The following is a 20,718-nucleotide window of genomic DNA, read 5'->3' on the forward strand; positions in this document are numbered from 1 at the left end:
TTGGGCCAGGGGTCTTTCTCCCTGGGGGACTAGTGCCCGCTGTGGGTGACAGCCTCTTTTCTCTGATAGGTAGAGATCAGGCAGCTACTCTCAGAATTGTAAGTTTTAATTTGAATGGTCAAGTAGTCGAATTTTACCACCACTTTAGCTAGATCACATTCTGAAAAAGCTAAATATAGATCTTTAGGTAAAATGAAAGATCTTATCATCTATTATTGTCTTTTAGAATAAAGTGCATTCCGTATTGCAAACTGTAGATTTACTACCTTTGGGACATAATCTGTCCTTTTATTCGTGGGAAAAAAATGCAAAGATATAGTTGAGGAAACAAAACCCACATGAAAATAGCAACAGTGTTAGAGAATATGGGTTGTTATTTAAACCTTTAACTCGAATTGGGAAATGTTTTCCTCTTAGAGGCTTTAAAGTTTTTGGCCTGAGATGTAGCTTGGGAAAAGCAGAAGTAGAATAAGAAGTTTTGAGACCTTGAAGTTGCATGGTCACAACTGGGTGGTTGGAAAGTCTCCAAGTGATAAGACTGTTAATGACAAGAGTAAAACAGACTCTGAGCAGGGAGAGCTCATTGTGTGATAGATTTCATGGAAGGAGCGAGTACATCATCAGCCTTGATGTGTAAGTAGGGTTTAGAAAGAAAATTAAAAACACAGCAACATGGAACTTTCAGTAAATAAACCAAGGTCCACATTTCTACTTGTTCATTTTCTGTATGACTTTGGGACTGTGATTGAATTTCTCTTAGCCTTGGTTTCCTCATACGTAAAATAGAAATAATGAGACTTACTTCTTGGAGTTGCTGAGAAAATGGAATTAGGTAACGATTGCTTTGTCCGTAGCACCTGGCTGGTAGCAGGACTCTCCCTTTCCTCTCCATTTAATAAATGAGTAGAAGGAAGACAGAGGCATTCAAGCATATTTTCTGGGGTCAATGAGGGATAAACAGCACCAGATAAGACATAAAAGCCATGCCATCGTCCGATTAGCTCATACGCTTGTTGCCATGAACAAGCACCTGCTTTACAGAAGTGATGGTAACTCCAGAAGCCCTGGAGCTGATTGCCTTGGGGTGAGGGGACCAGCCTGGCAGCCATTAGTGGGCTGTGCCTCTGCAGATGCGGGCACCAGGGAAAGGCCCCCGGCCTGCAGGCCCGACTCCTCAGACCTCTGCCCTGCTCCCCGCTCCTCTCTGTTTTAATTGCATCCTTATCACAATTTGACACCTATTAGCTGTGTGACCTTGAGTAAATTTCTTAACTTACGTTTACCTCTGTTTTCTTATTCCTAAAGCAGGATAATAGAGGTTTTCTGGAGGTTAAATAAAATAATGTATTTATTTATCACAGCCCCTGACACATAATGAGCCCTCAGGGGATGGTGACTCTCTTCCCGGCTCTTCTCCTTCTGTCTTTCCCTTCCTGCTACATCTACTCACATCTACATAACTTTGGAACATGATTGAGGACACATTACATAGAAAAGGCTGAGGATAATCCAAGTATCAGGCGATTAATTAGAATGATGGCCTTGGGAACACAGTCAAAAAGGTAAAATTACAATATATTTTTGAAGAATCTACAGCAGTTGGGGAGAATTTGTGTGTGGGAGTTGGAGGTTAAAGCTGAGGTGTGGGAAGAATGGGGGTATGATTGAAATGGAATTTCAAGACCCAGTTCCTGGTTATTTCTTATACCAGAGTCATATGACTTTGGGCCATTGTAAAGCTTAGCACGTTTTTGGTAGTTTGGGTCACTGGGAAGATTTATGAAGACTTAATTTAAAATAAATTGCTGTTATCATAAGTGAAATTAAAAGATAAAATGCCATTAGCTCTTATATACATGCCCCAGGGCTTAAGCACTGGCGGTGGACTGATAATCACCCTAATGTCTTGCTCAGTTGGGTGACCTTGGCATTGATGAAGCCATTTGGAGGGAAAGTACTGGACTTAATGGCAAAAAGCACCTGCCCTTTGCTTCCTATTATTGGCTCTGCACCACTGAGAGAAAAGCTGCCAATACTATGATTTCCTATCTGTGATTCCAAAGGTCAGTTTTCTTACACTTCTTTGTATCTTCTGACGCGTCTGTTGTTTCTGGCTTTTAATGATGAACTGCCACGTAGAGAAACAAACATGCTATCTAAAAAGCCCCTACTTGCCCTTTACTTGGCAGGAAAAATAGAAATTATATGAGGCCGCTATCTTGTTGCTGTTTATGGGTCCAGTTTTTGATACCATATTCACGCTATCATTTTGCTTCATGCATCCGATCACTTTTTCCAACAAATATTTACCAAGCACCTATTTTGTAATAGATGTTCTGAGTGCTGGGGGCACAGTGATGACTGACACAGAGAGACCAAGTCCCCGCCCTGTAAAACTCACATTCCAGTGGAAGAGAGAGAATAACACACAAACGATGTCAGGTGTCTACCTGTGCTGTGAAAAGTAAATCCTGGAAAGAGGATTGTGAGCGATGAGGGGATGGCATGTTAGGATGGGGAGGATAAGACTTTCCAGAGAGAATTTTGAGAAGAGACTTGACCAAAAAGGGGTGAAACACAGGTCTCTCTATAGGAAGCGAGTTACAGTCAGAAACCAACAAGAACAAAGACCCTGAGTCAGGAGTGAGTTTTGTGCATTCAAAGGACAGCAAGAAACCACTCAGTAGGAAAGTAGGGGAAGGTTTGAAGGCAGGAGTCAAGTCATCAATTCTGAGTGTGATGGGAAGCCATTGGAGTTTAGTTTCCAGTGTCATAAATTAAATCTTACCTAGACTTTGATTAGTCACTGTCTTGACTAAATGCCATCCAGCAGAAAATGGCAGTATTTATCTACACAGCACCCCCACCATCCACTGCCAACACCAAATAGCTTCGAGTTTTATTCAGTAAAACTGAATCCCTGTCCCTGTTGTCAGCTAGGGAAGCCTGCATCCATTCTTCAGAGATATACAGCTACTTAGAGGCCATGAATTCCAAACATAAAACAACGGTCTGCACCTAAGACTGAAAAATACCTGTCCTAGGATAAACATACTATATCTCCCTTACAAACAGCAAAAATAATTCTTTCCTTTAAGAAACAGACCAAGCCAAAGATCATGTATTTTAAACAACCCTCATTTTAAGCATCATGGGCAGGCAGCTCTCCCTCAAAGGAATCCCTTTGGGACTTCAAATACTGTCGAATCACATGGGTCCCATGACAGGATTTGGGTGTTTTAAAACATGTATCTCAAATTACTCTTTTTAGGGGGGCAGGAGTGATGTGCATCCAACTGTGGTTCAGAGAAATGCATGGCAACAAGGCCTACACTGCCTTTTAGGGATGTGACTTAATTGTTTGGTTGAACCCATTCCTTTTACCTCTTGAATCACCCTCATCCCCACTGGAAAAGCCTCACTGTTGGAAATCCAACTATATTGGTAGCTATGTTCACTAAAAATTAGGTGTTATGCAAATAAAAGGAAACCAAAATAGAATTTTTTTAAAGGAAACCTGCAACTTTGGGGAATTATAACCAAGACAGTACAGAGTCTTCAGTCTTTGGGTCCAATCATAAGTTTTGGCCCAAGTTGTCACAGTCTTGGTGGCTCTCCATCCTTCCACCTCCTGTTCTGTATCTTAATGGCCAAAATTTTCCTATAGTACTCTCTGCTTTCTTCCATCATACGGTGTTTTTGGAGCCATCCTACTCAAAGACTTTGTGCACTGATGTCCTTCTGATCTGAGTTATTAATTGAGCCATGCTGCTTGGATAAGGTCTATTTCTTACTCTTTAAAACTATAATAATAATATCCCTTTATTCATTTGTCCATTCAACAAACATTTGCAGAATACTTTATATGTTTCAGCACTGTGCTGTGTGCTGGGGTGCAATGGTCTGCAAGAAACGGATGATTCTTATTTGCCCTGGGGTGTACAGCTGAATGTGGGGGACAGGCATTTAAACCAACAATACCAAACAAGTGTGGTAAAGGCTATGACAGAGTAACACAGGATTCTGTGGAGGCACTAAGTCTTGTCCACAGCATCTGAAAAGGTGTCCCAGACTAAGTGAAATTTGAGGGGAGATGTAAATAATAATTTATATGTTAAACAAAGAAATGCAGAAGCATGTGTGAAGACCCAGGGGGAACTGGAGAATAGGCAGTCTGGAACAAAACCTGCAAGAGGAGAATGTCAAGAGATGATACTGGAGACCAAGAACCCAAGTCATAAACAGCCTTCAGAATACTGTGAGGGTTTGGATTGTATCAAGGGACAATGGGACAGCACTGATGATTTTTAAGCAGTGAAGTCATATTATGCAATTTGTGTCTTAGAAGGATCTTTCAGGCTAGTGTGTGGAGAATGGATTCAAGTAGGGCAGTCAGCAGCAGGTAGACCAGTTAGGAAGCTATTTCAGAAAGCCAGATAAGAGCCAGTTTTGGCCTTGTCTCAGGCTAAGTTCCCCTGAAAGCAAAGTGTGAGGATAGGATCCTCCTGGGAACCCTCCAAGGAATCACACAGAGCAATGATTCTCAAAGTTGGTCTCAGCATGACCTGAGAGCTTATGGGGAAAGGCAGAATCTTGCATCTTATCTCAGACCTCCAGAGTCAAAATTTTTGGGGACAGAGTTCAACAATTTGGGTTTTAATCAGCTCTTCAGGTGACTCAGATTCCCTCTGATGTTTGAGCAGCGCAGGCATAGAACACACCTCAGAATTGTCCCACAGGATTAGAGGATGGAGAGGCAGGGCATTTATCCTGACGCCCCTCCCTCATTGGTAGATGACAGTCTCCCACACCAATGGGCTGCACCTGTAAGGGTGAGTATTCATTGCTTTAAGGCCCTGAGACAACAAAGAGACTCCTGTTCTTGATGCTCAGACAAGATGTGTGGAGCTGTCCAAGCTAGAAGTGCTGAAACTAGATGGACAAAAGGCATGTAGCACTTCACCACCCACTCTGCCTTCCTGTCATGACTAGGACACAGCACTGAGGAGAGTTTGAGGATACGTGACACATTTTCAAGGAAGAACCAGTACCCAATACAAGGAGATTAAAGAGGGGCATATGACAGATAATTCTCAATTTTAATAGGATATTTCCATCTGTAATTACCTTATATATAATTTGTCAATGATTATTTCCTGTGTAAACATCTATGATCAGTTTTTAAGTAACATTTCTTTGGATTAGAACCAAACTGCGGGAAGGATCGTGGATCAATTATAATTAGACATTCAGCAGGAGAGAATGCAAGAGGTTAGTTATCTTGCCCATTTGACAAGAGATTCCTTGTTCTTAACAGAATTTGAGTCAAATGGACACAGAATGCAGATGACTGCATATTTACCTTCCACCCTGGACAGACTGATTCTGACATGATGTCTTAAACTTTATAATCTATCCTTGAGGTTGTTTGATTAATTTTACTAGAAGACTTTGCTCTAGAAAATCTCCAGCATTTTTTTTTCTAGGAATAATTTTCTCACCATGAGACAGACAATCCTTATCACCTTATTTTAAATATATTTGCATTTTATTGACATTTGTCTCAGAATACCATCTCAAAATAAATGAGGTAAAATTTCTTACTAATTAAGCAATGTTGAAAAGACCCCTCGGCTGTGTAAATTACTTAGTTTGCGAGTTGGAAACTGTGTTTGTTAATATGTTAAAGCTGGACATACCTACATTTACTAAATTAACCGACACTCTTAACAACACTTAATATCTATCAGGCACTGTTCTGAGAAATGTTATAATCTTGATTCATTTTATCCCCATACCACTTCTATGAAATGAGTCCCCAGTTTTCAGATAAGGAAATCAAAGCCAAGAGACATTTGATAACTTGTGCAAGATCATTCAGCTAAGAGTAGCAAAGTTGAAGAGCAAAAGATCAAACCCAGGTGTTTAGCCTTTGGCTCTGTGCTATTAGTCATCACTCTGTTGTTGCTTCCAGGGACACAGCAGAGAGTTCCATCTCCAGCTGTTTCTTGTCTTGATATTGTTTTCTCCTCCTTGGCTGTTTTGTAGGCAAATTGATGTTGACTATGGCTCATAGCATTTCAGCGTACTTCTAAGAGCCTAACTATTGTAGACTCTAACCTTCTCCCAGTCCACTTCATGTGGTGGCTCCAATTCCTAGATATCTGTAGCACCTAGGCCCACATTTCTGCCTCAAAATGAAGAATTCTGGAAATTGCAAGACAGAAAAGATTAGTCTTACTGGGAATTGTGAGAAGGAGAAGAACACCCACATTTGCTGAGTATCTAATATATGGTGGACATAATCCATATCGTGTCACATAGTCTTGGGAATGTCTCATTGTATATCCATCCTATAATTAATCACTGATCTGCTGGAAAATACTTGGGGATTTTAACACTTTTAGATGCTGCCTTTCTTAGAAGAATCTATATCTTCTCTTTAAGAGAAGACTTGAATACTCTTACAGTCACAATAACTTAAAGCATTTGCTTTCTCTTGGCAGGTATGTTGTAAACAGAATGCATGTGTCTGTTTTGTGTAGGGATGGGGTATTTTCAGTACCTCACAAAACTCACCAAATAAGTAATTACTTAACTTGATTTAAAAAAAAATACATGCTCTGTAGAGCCATCATGGTACCTCACTTCAGCTGGCCTCCATAGGCCTCTTTTGGCCTAGAAGGGTACTGACATCAGGAACAATGTTGTATGTGTCTTCATCAGGTTTTTGGGAAAGTGCAATACCGTGTTTATTCCTTTTTGTGTTTAGAAAGGGCCTAGTAATTCTCCCTTCATCTCTTGTTAGAGGAAGACAAGATATCAGGTGTTTTAAACATTTCACACCCAAGAATGGATCCCTGAAGATCTTCCATCACACAAATCAAAGACAGAATACCATATTCCCTGGCTTTAGTCAAACTGCCACACTCAGGGGTCCAGTGTTCCCCAGTGCAAAGCAACTTCCAGCTGCATAAGATCATTGATATAAATAAGAAAAATCACCTGCACTGAGGTTCCTTCCTTAATTGATCCCAAATTACAAACCTTGTGTTTTATTTTTCCATATATGTAAAGCATTCTCTATATTTTAATGTTCATTATAATTCTTGGATTTCTTAAAATCACACCTTTAATAAGTCACAATCTTGTCTGAATTACTGGTAACATTTTTCTCTTTTCAGTTCCTCCCAAGTTCGTGGTTCAGCCACGGGACCAGGATGGGATTTATGGCAAAGCTGTTATCCTCAATTGCTCAGCTGAGGGTTATCCTGTCCCCACTATTGTGTGGAAATTCTCTAAAGGTATGAGTTTAAGTTACTTGATTTGCTTGGTATCTACCGAATGTATGTTATGTTCTAAAGGATGAGATGAGCATTTTTTCCAGAGATGTTTCTTGCAAGTAGATATGTGCCACACTCCTTCCCTCATATACACCCCTAGAAACCCACCTGAGTGTTTTCATTCAGACCATGAAGTGTCCTGTGTAACATACCCCTGGAAAGACCACGTAGGGAAGGCAGGTGGTTCATGTATGTTATTTCAGCACCTGGGAAAGCTCTACCTTGACTGCCTATGTTGGATAACCACGATCTGCTTGGAGACCCCTGCAAGCCCACACATCTGGAGACACAGTATAAATTGTCAGAATTACTCATCTTTGGAAAATTATTTCCCCAGTATTTAGACAAGTAAGCTTAAGTGGTTTTAGAAGGTTAAAATAAAATGACTGGTTGCTTTATTTACCTAGATGCCTTAGATATAAAAAATGACCCATCATCTCCTTAGTATTCTCTTTTTAATAACAAACTTTCACCCTTAATCATGTTTTCTCTTCAAAAGCAAAGCAGCATTTCTCAGTGGTAAGGTAACACTGTAAACATTACATGAATAGAAATGTGCAATGTGGAAACCAACGGGGAAGCCGTTCTGGACACCATAAGAATAATTTATGTCAATCCTATCAACTTCTCCAGGAAAGTTTCCTTAACTCTGCTTACTAAAGTATTGACAATTCTCTTTCTTTTCTCATTTACATATCTTAATCCAGTAACTTATTTATTAAACAGTTGAGGGCCAAATATATGCTGATGGGATAAATAAACAAACAACAAATAAATAAATACTAGAGAGAGAGAGAGCAGAGGGAGGAAAGAGAGTGCTGATACCATTTGGTGGGGGGAAGAATCAGTTAAACTTGTTTTAAATTCCTAAGGCTACTCCCCTGTAGCACGGAGCATACATTGTCTGTGTGAAAAGCACTTTATCCCCAAATAAAAGCCTGTTATTCCGAGTATCTGCCCATGAAACTTTTTATTTGGGGCACATTTGTACCCCTGTGTTGCCTTACATGCAAACAAACAGCATACATTTAATTTTAGTTTATATGATGAGACTATGTGATATGACAAACATTTTCCGTGACACTTTTCTTCTTCAAAATAATTTCTAATGTTTGCTGTTGTGCGATGTTCCCTCCCCCTTAGGGTGCTTCCTGCTTCTCACTGCTGCGAGCACTGCAGCACTGAGCGTCCTTGTGTGTTAATCAATGTGCATATGTGTCATTACTTTCTTGAGGCAAATTCCTATAAATACTGTGACCACGTTCTTGATCTCCTCTGGATCAGGACACACTGGAAAATATTAGGGCAATTGACACACTGACCAGTAGTAGGAGGCTGTGTGTTTCTTGCATTCTCGCCAGATAGTAGCCTTTTTTTCCATGATTTTGACCATGTGTTGGGTGAAATGCTTCCCATTTTAATTTACAAATTTAGATTACTAATGATGTTTAAAATGTTTTATTCTTTTTTATGGGCCACTTTTGTTTCCCCTTTAGGGAATTTCATATTCATGCTACTTGTACACTTATCTCCCTGTCTCATTTATTTGTAAGTGTTTCTCATAGATTAAATAACCCTTTGACTGTTACGCGCGTTACAGACACTTTATTCCTTCCCATCACTGATGTGCAGATTAAATTATAGAAGCCTTTTTATCTTTGAAATTTGCATGCAACTTAAAATCATTAAAGAAAAATTAGAAATTTGAGCAAATTTTTTAAAAGTTAAAATTCCACTTGAATAACATCACTTAGAGATAATCAAAGATAAATACTGTAAACAATTTTATCTAGTTTTTCAAGTTCATACCCCGGCAAGTGTGTGTGTATATATACACACACACATCTGTAGATATGCATGTAATTTTGTGTTTTTCTAAAAAATTGTGAGCATATGATTCTTTCTGACCTATAATCTTCTTTCTACAGTTAATGGGCTGTGAATGTCTTTCCATGACAACAAATATGGGTGTTCAGCATGACTTTTTAATATCTCTGTTGAGTTTATATTCATATATCAATGAGTACGCCTAACTTCTCTTGCCTTTATTAGGACTGAGTTCAGTGACCTAATGCTACAAGGGTTTATTCCTTCTCATAAGAGGAGTCTGGGTATAGATAGGTCAGGATTAGTTTTTCTCCCGAGTCATCAGAGACCCCCACTGTTTACATCTTCCTCTCTGCCACTCTTCAAAAGCATCTCCTACCATCAGTCAATGGCCACTGAGGTCCAATGACCATTTCTGCATTTCCATGGAGGAGGAAGAGCACACAGAGTCAGTTCCCTCTAAGGATCTATCCAGAATACCTCATAAATCTATTCTGCTCACTGCCCAGGGGTGGTCTGCAGGCTGTATTATAGCTAAGCCTGTGGACATCATGACTACAACACAAGCTATTTCACTAAGTGAGAGGGGAGGATGGACTCTAGGCAACTAAGGGTGTCCAATTCTATTGCTGGATATTGTGTTTGATTCTTCCAGTTTTTCAGTTATAAAAATGTCACAGTGACTTCTGTCTCACTGATCTTTGTACATGTGTCCATTTTATTTCTGGGGATAAATTTCTATAAGTAGAATTGCTGGCTCAAAGAATAATCAATTTCTATAGATTTCAGTATGCATTGGCCGCTGGTCATCATCGTTTTCACTTATGCGCCCTCCCGCAGTTTATAGTATTGCCTGTTTTTAACAATGAAAATAATACCAGTTATTATGCTTGGTTTTAAAATATTTTTCAATAGAATAGGGGGAAATTGTATATTATTATTTTAATTGTGCAAGTAATAAAGATGTTTCTTAAGAAAAATTCAGCCACACTGTGGAATGTGTTTCCCATAATCAAATAGTCACTAAGAGCATAAGTACAGCTCCCCTATGTGTGACACACACCAAAAAAGAGAAAAAAAATAAAATAAATAAACGTACGCAGGCTGTTCCTCTGTGAGATGCAACAATTTAATCCTGGGGCGGCAGAATTCCAAAGTAAATTGCAGTGGTTTAAGGGCAGCTATTGCAGAAATGAAACAATCTTTGTTGAAAAATAATGTTATTACATTTTTGACCTTGGGTCTGGATACACAAAGTCTAAGATATTCAATTCTGTCTCCTGATTTCTTTTTCTTTTACATGAACAAATGGTCTCTTGTCTAAAAGGGATTGGAAAAAAAATCAGGGCTTAATACCGTGGTGGACCTCACCTGTGCTCCCAGAACTCCATAGCTAAACAAATGTGTGTCATTTACACTGGAGGAAATAGGTTTCAGTTGCTGTTCTGGGGACTGGAGCCATCCCCTTGTTAGCTTCTGGGGGACAAATAGGGGCTGCTAATGCAAGCGATACACAGATCACCAACCCATGGTTGGCTTGGACATCCTTTGCTCTCTGGCTGCCCACAGATAGGACCACTTCTGACTTCCATGGAAGCTGTGGTCATAGCCATGTCCAAGGACAAGAGTCAAGGCATGCCAGGTGTAGGGGGTGAGAGAGCAGTGGGGAGTAATTTGCATTTAAAATAAGGTGGTCAGAGAAGGACTCAGAAGAAGGTGACATTTGAGCAAAAACTTAAAAGAAATGGGAGATGAGCCAAGTGCATATCTGAGGGAGCACTGAAGGTCAGGTGACCACAGCCAGGGACAGAAGTGGGTCTATACCTGGAATGTTTCAGACACACTAAGGAAGACATTGGAGTGGGGTCCTGCTCACTCACTGCAGAGTGAGTAAAAGGAGGTTCTAGAGGTCCCAGCAGGTCAGATTCCTCATCAGTCATTTTAAAGATGTAGCTTTGCCTGGGGGTGTGGGGGTGGGGGGAGTGCAGGCAGTGGGGATTAGAATCAGTCGTGACAGTGATGTTCTCCTCTCCTCCTCTACGGAGTGGAAACCACAACTTAGGAGGCTACTGGAGTAATGAAGGGAAGCTGTGTGCTCTGCATAGCATTTTTTTAATTGAACTATAGGCAGTTACAGTGTCAATTTTTAGTGTACAGCATAATGTCCCAGTCATGCATATATATATATACACACATATATTCACTTTCATATTCTTTTTCATTAAAGGTTATTACAAGACATTGAATACAGTTCCATGTCCTTTCCAGAAGAAATTGGGTTTTTTTAAATCTATTTTTATATATAGTAGTTAATATTTGAAAATCTCGAGCAGTGTTTTAATAGGATCCAGTTGGCCCTGCTGTTGAAAGCAGACTGTATGGAGGGAGGGATTTGCAGCTGAAGACCTGTTAGGAGGCCTTTGCTGTGATGTGGCTTGGGTGAACCAGCAGTCAAGAAGGGGCAGTTGGTTTCTGAATCTATCTGGCTGATGGACTGGATGTTCGAGAGAAAGGGAGGAGCTAAATATGAAGTCCGGGTCTTTGAGAGGGGGTGGAGGTGTCATTTCAGCCTGGGGTCAACATCAGGAGTTTGGGCCTCTCTCTCTGTAGACACAGCCCAATTCCCAGTATTCTAAGCAATGATACATTTTCAAATACCCTAATTATTTTTTTATTGATGAACACTTTCTCCGTGGTCAGGGCTTATCCCTTCTACATTCTGCTCTGCCAGCATATGGCCCACATTAGCATCACCTCAGTTCCATGTCAGATTGATCTGTGTTCAACACTCATCCTTCAGCTGTCATTTTCCAGTGAGGAATATCCCAGGTTCTTTGTTCATATTGATTCCTGCCTTTTTGCACTTTAGTCAGTTTAGTTGGAAGGAGATTAGTAGCTTGCATTACTTCCAGGGAGAGAATGGAGGCTGCCTGATTTCCTCTTAGAAAGAACTTTATTTTTTTTCCCCTGAATACACCAAAGAGCTGACTTTGAAGTCCAGTAAATTTATAGTCTGTTCCTTGATGTTATTCATTTGGGGTCAATTTTCCCACAGTTGTGGCATGCCTATTTCATATGCAGATTCAAATCACCTTGCATATAAGAAAATTTTTCTTGAATCATATCTTTAAATATTTCTTCTTGTCAATGTTTGCATTTTGTTTTCAGTGTCTCCAATTATGGTGGCATTAGATTCCCTTGACCTGTCCTCCAGAGCTGTCATTTTCTCTCTGATTTTTTAACTTATTTAATTTCCATTTTTAATTTTTTATGTTTATTCTCTGTTTCTCCCCCCACAAAATCTGTTCTCCTTTGTGCTCTCTCCAGTTTTGCCCTCATTTTTGTGATTTTATTTTTCCCCTTCTTTCTCTAGTTCTGCCAGCTCACCATTCTTTCTCAAGTTCTCGCTTCATAGACATGTGGCTGTTTAATTCACAGTTATTGTCTAAATCATGACATTTTTCGGATGAGAGTTTGTAATCTGATTCCTCTCCCTGTTTTATTCTTCCATTTTCTTCTGTGGTGTCTTTGCTCATTTGCTCCTTGCTAGCTTCCTCTTTAGTGTTCACATGGAGAAAATACATATCCTCAGAAAGAAATTGCTTTGTGAAAATGCCTGGTGCCTCACTGAGCCCTCCTTCACTGGTTCTAAGACCACACTAGGTCCAAGGAGGCTCCTGCCCCACCCAGCCCGGGCGCACTGTGGTCACTGATGTCCATTTTGTCTCTCTGATGTGCCCCCAACTTGTACAGTGCATACTCTGCTGATGTTTGCTCAGAGTTCCAGCCATGGTCCATCTCTCCTTGTCTTTCTGCTTGTACCTCTACTCAGTGTACACTGTTGGTTGCCCAGTTAACTATTTTGTGGTTGAGTTTTAGCCATTTTCTAATTTCATGCAAAAAAAATAAAAGAGTTTGTATTTTCTATTCCTGTTTCTCCCATTTGCTTTTGTATGGTTTCCAGGAAGAAAAGAAATGCTGATTTTATGCTGCCACCTTTAAACCCTTTAAACTTAAATCCTATTGTTTATATACCAAGCTTTATTAAATTTGGACTTTATTTCAGAAAAATAAAGGAGAGGTAGTAGAAATCATCACTTAAAGTGAGCTGAGTTCAAACCCCAGACATACACCATCTTTCTGGGTTACTACAGGAAAATTACTGCATGAACCACAGCGCCCTCCTATGGGAAGCCAATGAAATAAGGGGATTAATGTGATGACTTAAGAAGATGATTCATGGTGCCTGGCACACAGCAGTTAGTCAGTACACATTATCTGTTACCATCAGTATTGTCATCATCACCGGCTCACATGGTCAGCCAGTTGTCCTAAAACCGTGTGTTGAGCAGCCCAGCCTTTCCCCGCTAACTTGAATTCCTTTATAGTCTATGAAAAAACAAGCATCTGCTGAAGTCTGTTTTTGAATCCCTCTCTCTGTTGCAGTGACCCATCTTTCTTGCCCCAGGACCATGCATATCAGAGGTCTGTCTCTTCCTAATGTGTTTTAATATCTCATACAACAATCCTCCCCTCATTATTTTTCTTTTTCAAAAACGTCCTGGAGGGGAGGGTATAGCTCAGTGGTAGAGTGCCTGGTCAACATGCATGAGGTCCTGGGTTCAATCCCCAGTGCCTCCATTAAAATAAGTAAATAAATAAACCTAGTTACCACCTCCCCTAAAGTTTTTTTTTAATGTCCTAGATTTCTCACATGAATTTTTGTTTGTGTGTTTCCTCTAGATAAATGTTAGGCAAATTTTATCAAACTGAAAGATAATATTCTGGAAAGCTCAGCAGATGGTAATAAACTTAAAGGTTGCCATGGAGAACAGCAGCATCACTCACCTGTTGAGCCTCCCAGACAGTATCATGGAGAGTCCATTTACTCAGATGTTTTTTATGTCCACTGTAATTCTATTGCTTTTTTACTTTGGTCTGTGGTAGTGAGTATTTGTAAGCTTCTGCCTACAGTTTTCGTTGATCCTCTTTGGTTTTCTGTGTGGAAAGGTGTTACATCCACAGCCAGTGTTTATTGACTCTGCAGCTGTCTGTGTCTCTTTCTTTTACGGGCAAAGGTGAAGTTGTTCTTAATTTGCGGAGTCCTTTTTTTCTTCCACTCTTCTAACACATACAGAGGGCTGCAGTGGGATGGGACTCCCCCTTTCCTGCCTGTTTCTCTCACCCCTCTCCCTGTGCCCTTCCTGCTCTTAGCTGTAGCACACCTGTGACATTAGTGGTGAAAATAAACCCAGCTTCGAAGTCAAACATGACTCCGCAGGTACCACAAAGCAGCTCTGCTTGTCTTGTCGCCAAGTGGGAACAGTGGGTCTCACTGAGCAACAATGAGCTCTTGGAAAAGGACGGTGAGCAGAACAGAGACGATAGGTGTTCAACATATTGTTTTATTTTCTTCCTGTGATGATAGAATAAAACTCACTGGGGATAGAAAACTTCAGCCATTCTCTCTGCCAAAATAAGTGGAGTCTTTGTGGCTCTGGGAGCTACTCTGAGACCATCTTAGACCGACCCCTACTCCCACCCAAGGAAGCTGCAGTTACCCGAGCCTTGGTAGAGTCACCAGGATGCTGGGCCCCAGGGTCCATCTTGCCTTCCCTTCCCTTCTTTTTTCTCCACTCCTCTGTCTTTCTCCTTTCTCATCTTTCCCCAGGAACTTTCTAGCAGTCCTCTTGTGGTTAGAGACAGCCCCACCAAGGACAGATGTTTGGGGAGCTCTTGCTTCAGGTGGCTGAGGACTCGGTATGGTAGACATAGCTGCAGGGGTGCCTCACTGCCCACAGTCCCAGTGCAAAGCCCAGGTGGCACCAGCCAAGTCCAGCCGCTTAAGCTGCCTCCAGCATCACTTGTCCCATCAGTAAGTGCTGATTTGTGTCAGTTCATGGTTCTACTTTCTGATAAGTGAACGAGGAACAAATATTCCATCCTGATGATAAATAAGGATCCTTACAGGTTAGGTACAGAGTTGAAGTCATGAAACTGGTGTGATAAACTAGTGGACCACCAAGTTCTAACAACCTCTGGGCAGGCCCTAATCTAGGCCACCTGAATTCATTTGTTTTCATTGGATAGGATTCTTCGGGACAGACAGGAAGAAATTAAAGAAAGAAAGAATTACACAGTGAACACAATAACATACAGATGTACAAAAGAAATAACGTTGACACTGTCCCAGTTAGGGTGTGGTGTTTTATTAAGAAGAAATTGAGTACGGGGAATTAGATGCGTGCAAATTTGTAGACAGATGGGAGGAATCCAGCTACCTTTAAGGAATTTGAGAAATGTGGGAACCACAAGAAGCCCCTCCCATCTGTGGCTACAGCCGCCCAGAGAACTAAAGCAGTGGTTTGTTCTCCGGGACTTGGATGTTTGGCATCTTGCCCACACGTCAACTCACTGCTTCTAAAGGAGAAGGTGATTTCTCCTTCCTGGCATCTTCCAAATCATATTCAAGTGCCTCTTACTGATGAAATACAAACCAGAACCTGGGAACGCAATCAGCTGGGGAAATGTTTTCCTCAGGCTTCCCGTCGCTGTAAATTAGAGAAGAGTTTAGAAGGACAGCAGTAGTGCTAAGGATCGGCAGACAATGTCTGATGCGAAGATGCAGACATACAAAACATGACAGGCGCATTTTGTACCACGTGGAAGCTTCTTTCTTTGGTCTTGGGAATAGCCCCCCAGCCTGGAACTGGACCCGTGCTTCAGTACTGTGCCTCTGTCCACTTCAGGGTTCTTCTCTGGAACAGGACCCCCAGAACCCAGCCATCTATCACAGATCAAGGTTCCGTTCCCAGCTGCTATGCCTGAAAGAGGTGCGTCTGCTGTTGCTATGGGCACCTGCTCTCTCCTTGTCCCACCCCACCTCTGTCTTTGTACCTACTCACTCCCTTCAACCCGCCAGCTGTTCTCAGAGAAGGAGCGCCCTCTCCCTGAACAAGGAAACAAACTCATTCCTCAGGACAACGGCACCCTCTCCATAAGGACGAAAGGGACTGTGATTTGATTCCTTGGTGAGGAGGAGTCGCTTCCAGCCTTAGCATTTGTGTGCAACCCCAGGAGCATAAAAGTGATCTCCTCTCTCCTATTATATTCTACTCCAAATCGATCTTCGTCCACCCTGCTGGGGGACTCTGCATGTGCTCGTGGACCACCTTCTTCTGGTCCCAGCATGTGGGCATGGACACTCACTTACCTTCATGCAGCCTTGCTTCCTTTCGTGTGAACGATCTGTATACTCTGTAAATGGAGTCTTCTTCCCGTTTCATATGTGATAAAATTAACAATACCGTGAGAATCGGCCCCTTGCTCAAGGGCACATTTCATAAGTTTCAGAGACAGCATTAGGACCTAGCTCTTCTGGCTCTTAGTCAAGTGTTCTCACTGCAGACCAGCCAAGACTTCAGAGTGTAAGAAAAGATGGACCAATGACTGTATTTGCGGCTCCTTCAAAGCAGGCTCACTTGGTGACAGGAAGCAATCCTTTTTCTGCTCTTCCCACCCACTAAGTCCTTGAGAACACTGCTGGGCGTATTTTTCCAATAAATAAGAAAGGTCCCACTGTATTAACACACCCAGTAAGTCAGTGTGTGCCTCACCTAATGCCTGAATGTTTCTTTTTCATGAAATGGAGCATTAAAATTGTCCCCACTTGACCCCAGCTATCCTCAGAAAACTGACAGCTTTTTAATTAATGACTTCTGGTTGCTATACATCTGTCTTCCAGCTAATTACCCAGAGTGCTTACCTTCTGCTAACAAGATTGTAAAGTTTTGAAATATAGCATGCACTGTGTTAAATATTGCTCGGTACAATAATGATGAATCTAAAATAGATGACCAAGAATTCTGTCAAACCATGGTCAGGTCCACTTCCCTCAAATTAACCAGTACTGGCCTTGGGACTGTTGTCCTTAGGGTGGATGAACTGGTTCACCGTTGTTCTGTTAGCAACAGTGATCGCATTTATAAATCATGGAACCCTTCAAGTTAGGTTCATTTTCAGATTAAAAAAAAATTTAATTGTTTTCAATTGCATTTGTGCTTTATCTGTCTCCATGAGGACCTTTTAGTAATGCAGAGGCTTCCCTTGGTCCAGATAGGAATTATTAGATAATCCTTTTCAGCTATTTAATTCAGAAAGCTTAGCAAGGTAGCTAAATTTTATATTGTAATTCTTTAGTATGAATATGTCAACTATTATAAGTATTTTTCTGGTGAAAATTCTTTGAGGAAAAGGAAACATTTATGGTTTTGACATGTATAATCCTATAACTTTCTCACATTCTATCAGTATTTCATTAGATTTTCAGGATTGTAACACGGTTTTACATAATTAGTAACTCTCATAGTGTTTTCAGATGTTCTGGTTTGCTGTACTGTACATGTATTTTTTAATTCTACATTTGGCTGAATTTTCAGGTTGTGTGTACTAAACTAGATCTCGCTTCAAATTTGCAGTAACTTGAAGAAACCATCAACAGCCTTTATAGATTCTCAAATGACCAAATTTAAGCACTTAAATAAAAATTAAAGATTTTTTCTTTGATTTTTAAGTTCCAATAATATTCTTTATCCTTACCCTAAAGAACATATTATCCATAAGAAGGCATTTTATAATTTGTGAAATCAAATCCTTAAAAGATACAATAAATTTTATAGGAGAAAAACATACGATCATCTCAATAGATGATAAAAAGGTATTAATAATATTCAACATCCAATCTTAATTAAAACAACAAGTACAAAAATTAAGTTTTGTTAAATAGGAATATAGGAGCACTTTTTAGAACCCAAAGTGCTTTGACAAATGAAAGAAAAAAAGACCAAAAGATACATGAGCAAAGAAGATAGAGTGTTCACCAAAGAGCAAGTACAAACTACTGATACATTCATGACAAGATGCTTAAACTTATCTATAAGCAAACGCAACCCCAAGATTAGTAAAATCATGTAAACTGATGAGATATATGCTGTATTGATGAAGATCAAGAAGATTAATAGTATATATGTGTGAGGAAAATAATTAACCTTAGCCAGCACCAGTGGAAATAAAATTGCTCCTACTTTTTACTAAGCAACTTAGCAGTATATTTTAACACTTAAAGGTACAAAATTCCACTTCAAGGATTAACCCAAGAGAATGGCTACCATTATATCTTTCTCTCTATTGATGTTGATTGATAAGTGGAGAGGTTCATTTCAACATGATCCTTAGTCTTGTGGAGTGGGAAAGACATAAAGTCAACTACTCATAAAATGATTAAATAATTAGAAGCAGAAATTAGAAAAAACAAACAACAATCATGTGGGATTTCTATATGCCATACCCTAGTTTAAATATAAATGCATACACCACCCTATGAAGGAGATTCTGTTACCTCCATTTTACAGGTGGAAGTAAAGGAAATAAAGGTTACCTAATTACCTAGTTTCTCACAATTTAATTGCTGTGTAACAAATTACCAGTCAGATTGTTGGCCAGGGATACAGTCATATCAAGGCTCAACTGGGGAAGATCTTCCAACCCACTCATGTGGTTGCTGGCAGAACTCAGTTTCTCACAGATGGTAGGTTGAGGGAGTCCCTATTGGAAGCCTCTCCATTAGGGCACTCACAATATGGCAGCTCACATTTCTGCAGAGTGAGTTCTGACCTCAGAGAGAGAGATTTAGAAAGAGGCCACAAACTTTTGTAACCATAGCTACTTGCCCAAGATCCACCACAGAGTAGGTGCTTAATAATTGGACAATAAAAACCATTTGGTAAAGACAAACCACAATTTTATATGGGCTTATAAAAGATTAGGAATGCTTTAATCCCCCAGGATAATGGAATCTTGAGGAGAAAAGAGGGCAGCTACTTGTTTCACTGTTTAAATTTTTGAGAAAAAAATTCACAGTTTCCTAATCTGAAATTCTCATGTTTTAAAACCCCAATAGGTAAACTAGTAGATAGCTTTCATTATTTTCCAAAATCAGTCACACATTTACTGATATGTTCATTATTCATCAAATACTTGTTTAAATCTTCTGTGAATTTTCATATGAATTAAGTTTTAAATGATCTGTATTATAATGTTTCTCTTGTAATTTCACATTTTATACATTTTGACAACTTTTTAACTTTTCCCAAGGAATGAACAGATACAGGGATAAGAATGATTTTGTTCGTTTTGTCTCACTTTATAAAATATTCAGTAGCTGATACTGAGGAAAGCAACGTATTGAAATTATTTTAAAATATTATTATATTTTAAAGACTTTTTCATCCATGATTTTGAATTCTTTACAAATAAGGTGAATTAAATTTTTTTCTACTTAGAATGGTGTTGTATTTCATACATTAGGTAGGAGATAAAGAACTAATCCAAATATGTGAGTATCGTTAGTATATCCCCACTTCCAACTTTACAATTATATTACATCTATGCTTTTCACATACCATTGTATCAGATGTCAGCCAACAAGTCAAATTCTGCCCAAAACCTGCTTTTGTAAATAAATGTTATTGGACCACAATCATGCTGATTTTGTTTATGTATTTTCTCTAGCTACTTTCATGCTTCAGTGGCAGAAATAAGTACTTGTGACAAACAATATGGCATGCAAACCATAAAATACCTATTACTTGGCCTTTATAGAAAAAAATTTTCAATCACTGTCTGAAAATATTGAGAACTTTTTCCATGAACATGGTATAGTGCTCCATAAACATGTATTTAGGTCTTCCGTAATTATCAGTAACTTTTATAGTTTTCAGTAGGCCAGACTTGTTAAATTTGTCTCTAAATATTTAATGTTTTAATGCAAATTTACTTTTTATTTCAATTTCCAATTGCTTGTTACTAATATATAAAATAAAATTATTTTTGAATTTTGTATTTTGATGTATCCTGTGATTTTACTAAAAGCACTTACAGCAACATTTTTGTAGACTCTTTGATTATCCAAGTAAATATATCATCTGTGAATGAAGACAGTTATAGTCTTCTTTTCTAAATCATATGTATTTTATTTCATTTTCTTTTTTTATTGCTCTTGCTAGATTCTTTAGAACAATGTTGAATAAACAGAGCAAGACCAGACATCCTTATCTCTTTCTTGATCTCTGATGGAAAATAATTTCTTTTTTTTTACAATTAAGTATAATGTTAGCTGTGAGTCTTTTGAAACCTTTTGCCAAGTTATTCCATTCTGTGACTAGTTTACTATGAGATTTTATCAGGATGTTTCATTCTATAAAATATTTTTTCTTTTTTCTTTTTATCTATTCAAGTAATTATATTGTGCTTCTTTTTCTCTTTGTTGATATGATGAATTTCACTGACTAATTTTTGAATTTAAACCAACCTTGCATTCATAGAGTAATTCTCTCTTGATGATGACATATTATTGCTGATAAATCCTAATGTTTGGTTAAGGATCTCTACGTCTGTGTTCATTAGGGATATTGGTCTAGAGTTTTAAGGTCTTTGATTTTGGTATCAAAATGATACTGGCCTCATAAAATCAGTGGTAAAGTATTCCCTC

At 39.4% G+C, this 20,718-nt stretch overlaps 1 protein-coding gene across 1 annotated transcript in view; it reads left to right on the top strand.

The window, feature by feature from the left end:
• Positions 1-20,718, top strand: part of DSCAM (DS cell adhesion molecule) — a 544,552-nt gene that overhangs the window by 340,642 nt on the left and 183,192 nt on the right. Inside the window, exon 10 of the mRNA XM_074373020.1 lies at positions 7,185-7,304. Coding sequence (XP_074229121.1) covers positions 7,185-7,304 — 120 coding nt within the window. The remainder of the gene's footprint in view (positions 1-7,184; positions 7,305-20,718) is intronic.

Source organism: Camelus bactrianus, chromosome 1, assembly GCF_048773025.1.
Source record: "Camelus bactrianus isolate YW-2024 breed Bactrian camel chromosome 1, ASM4877302v1, whole genome shotgun sequence".
NCBI lineage: Eukaryota > Metazoa > Chordata > Mammalia > Artiodactyla > Camelidae > Camelus > Camelus bactrianus.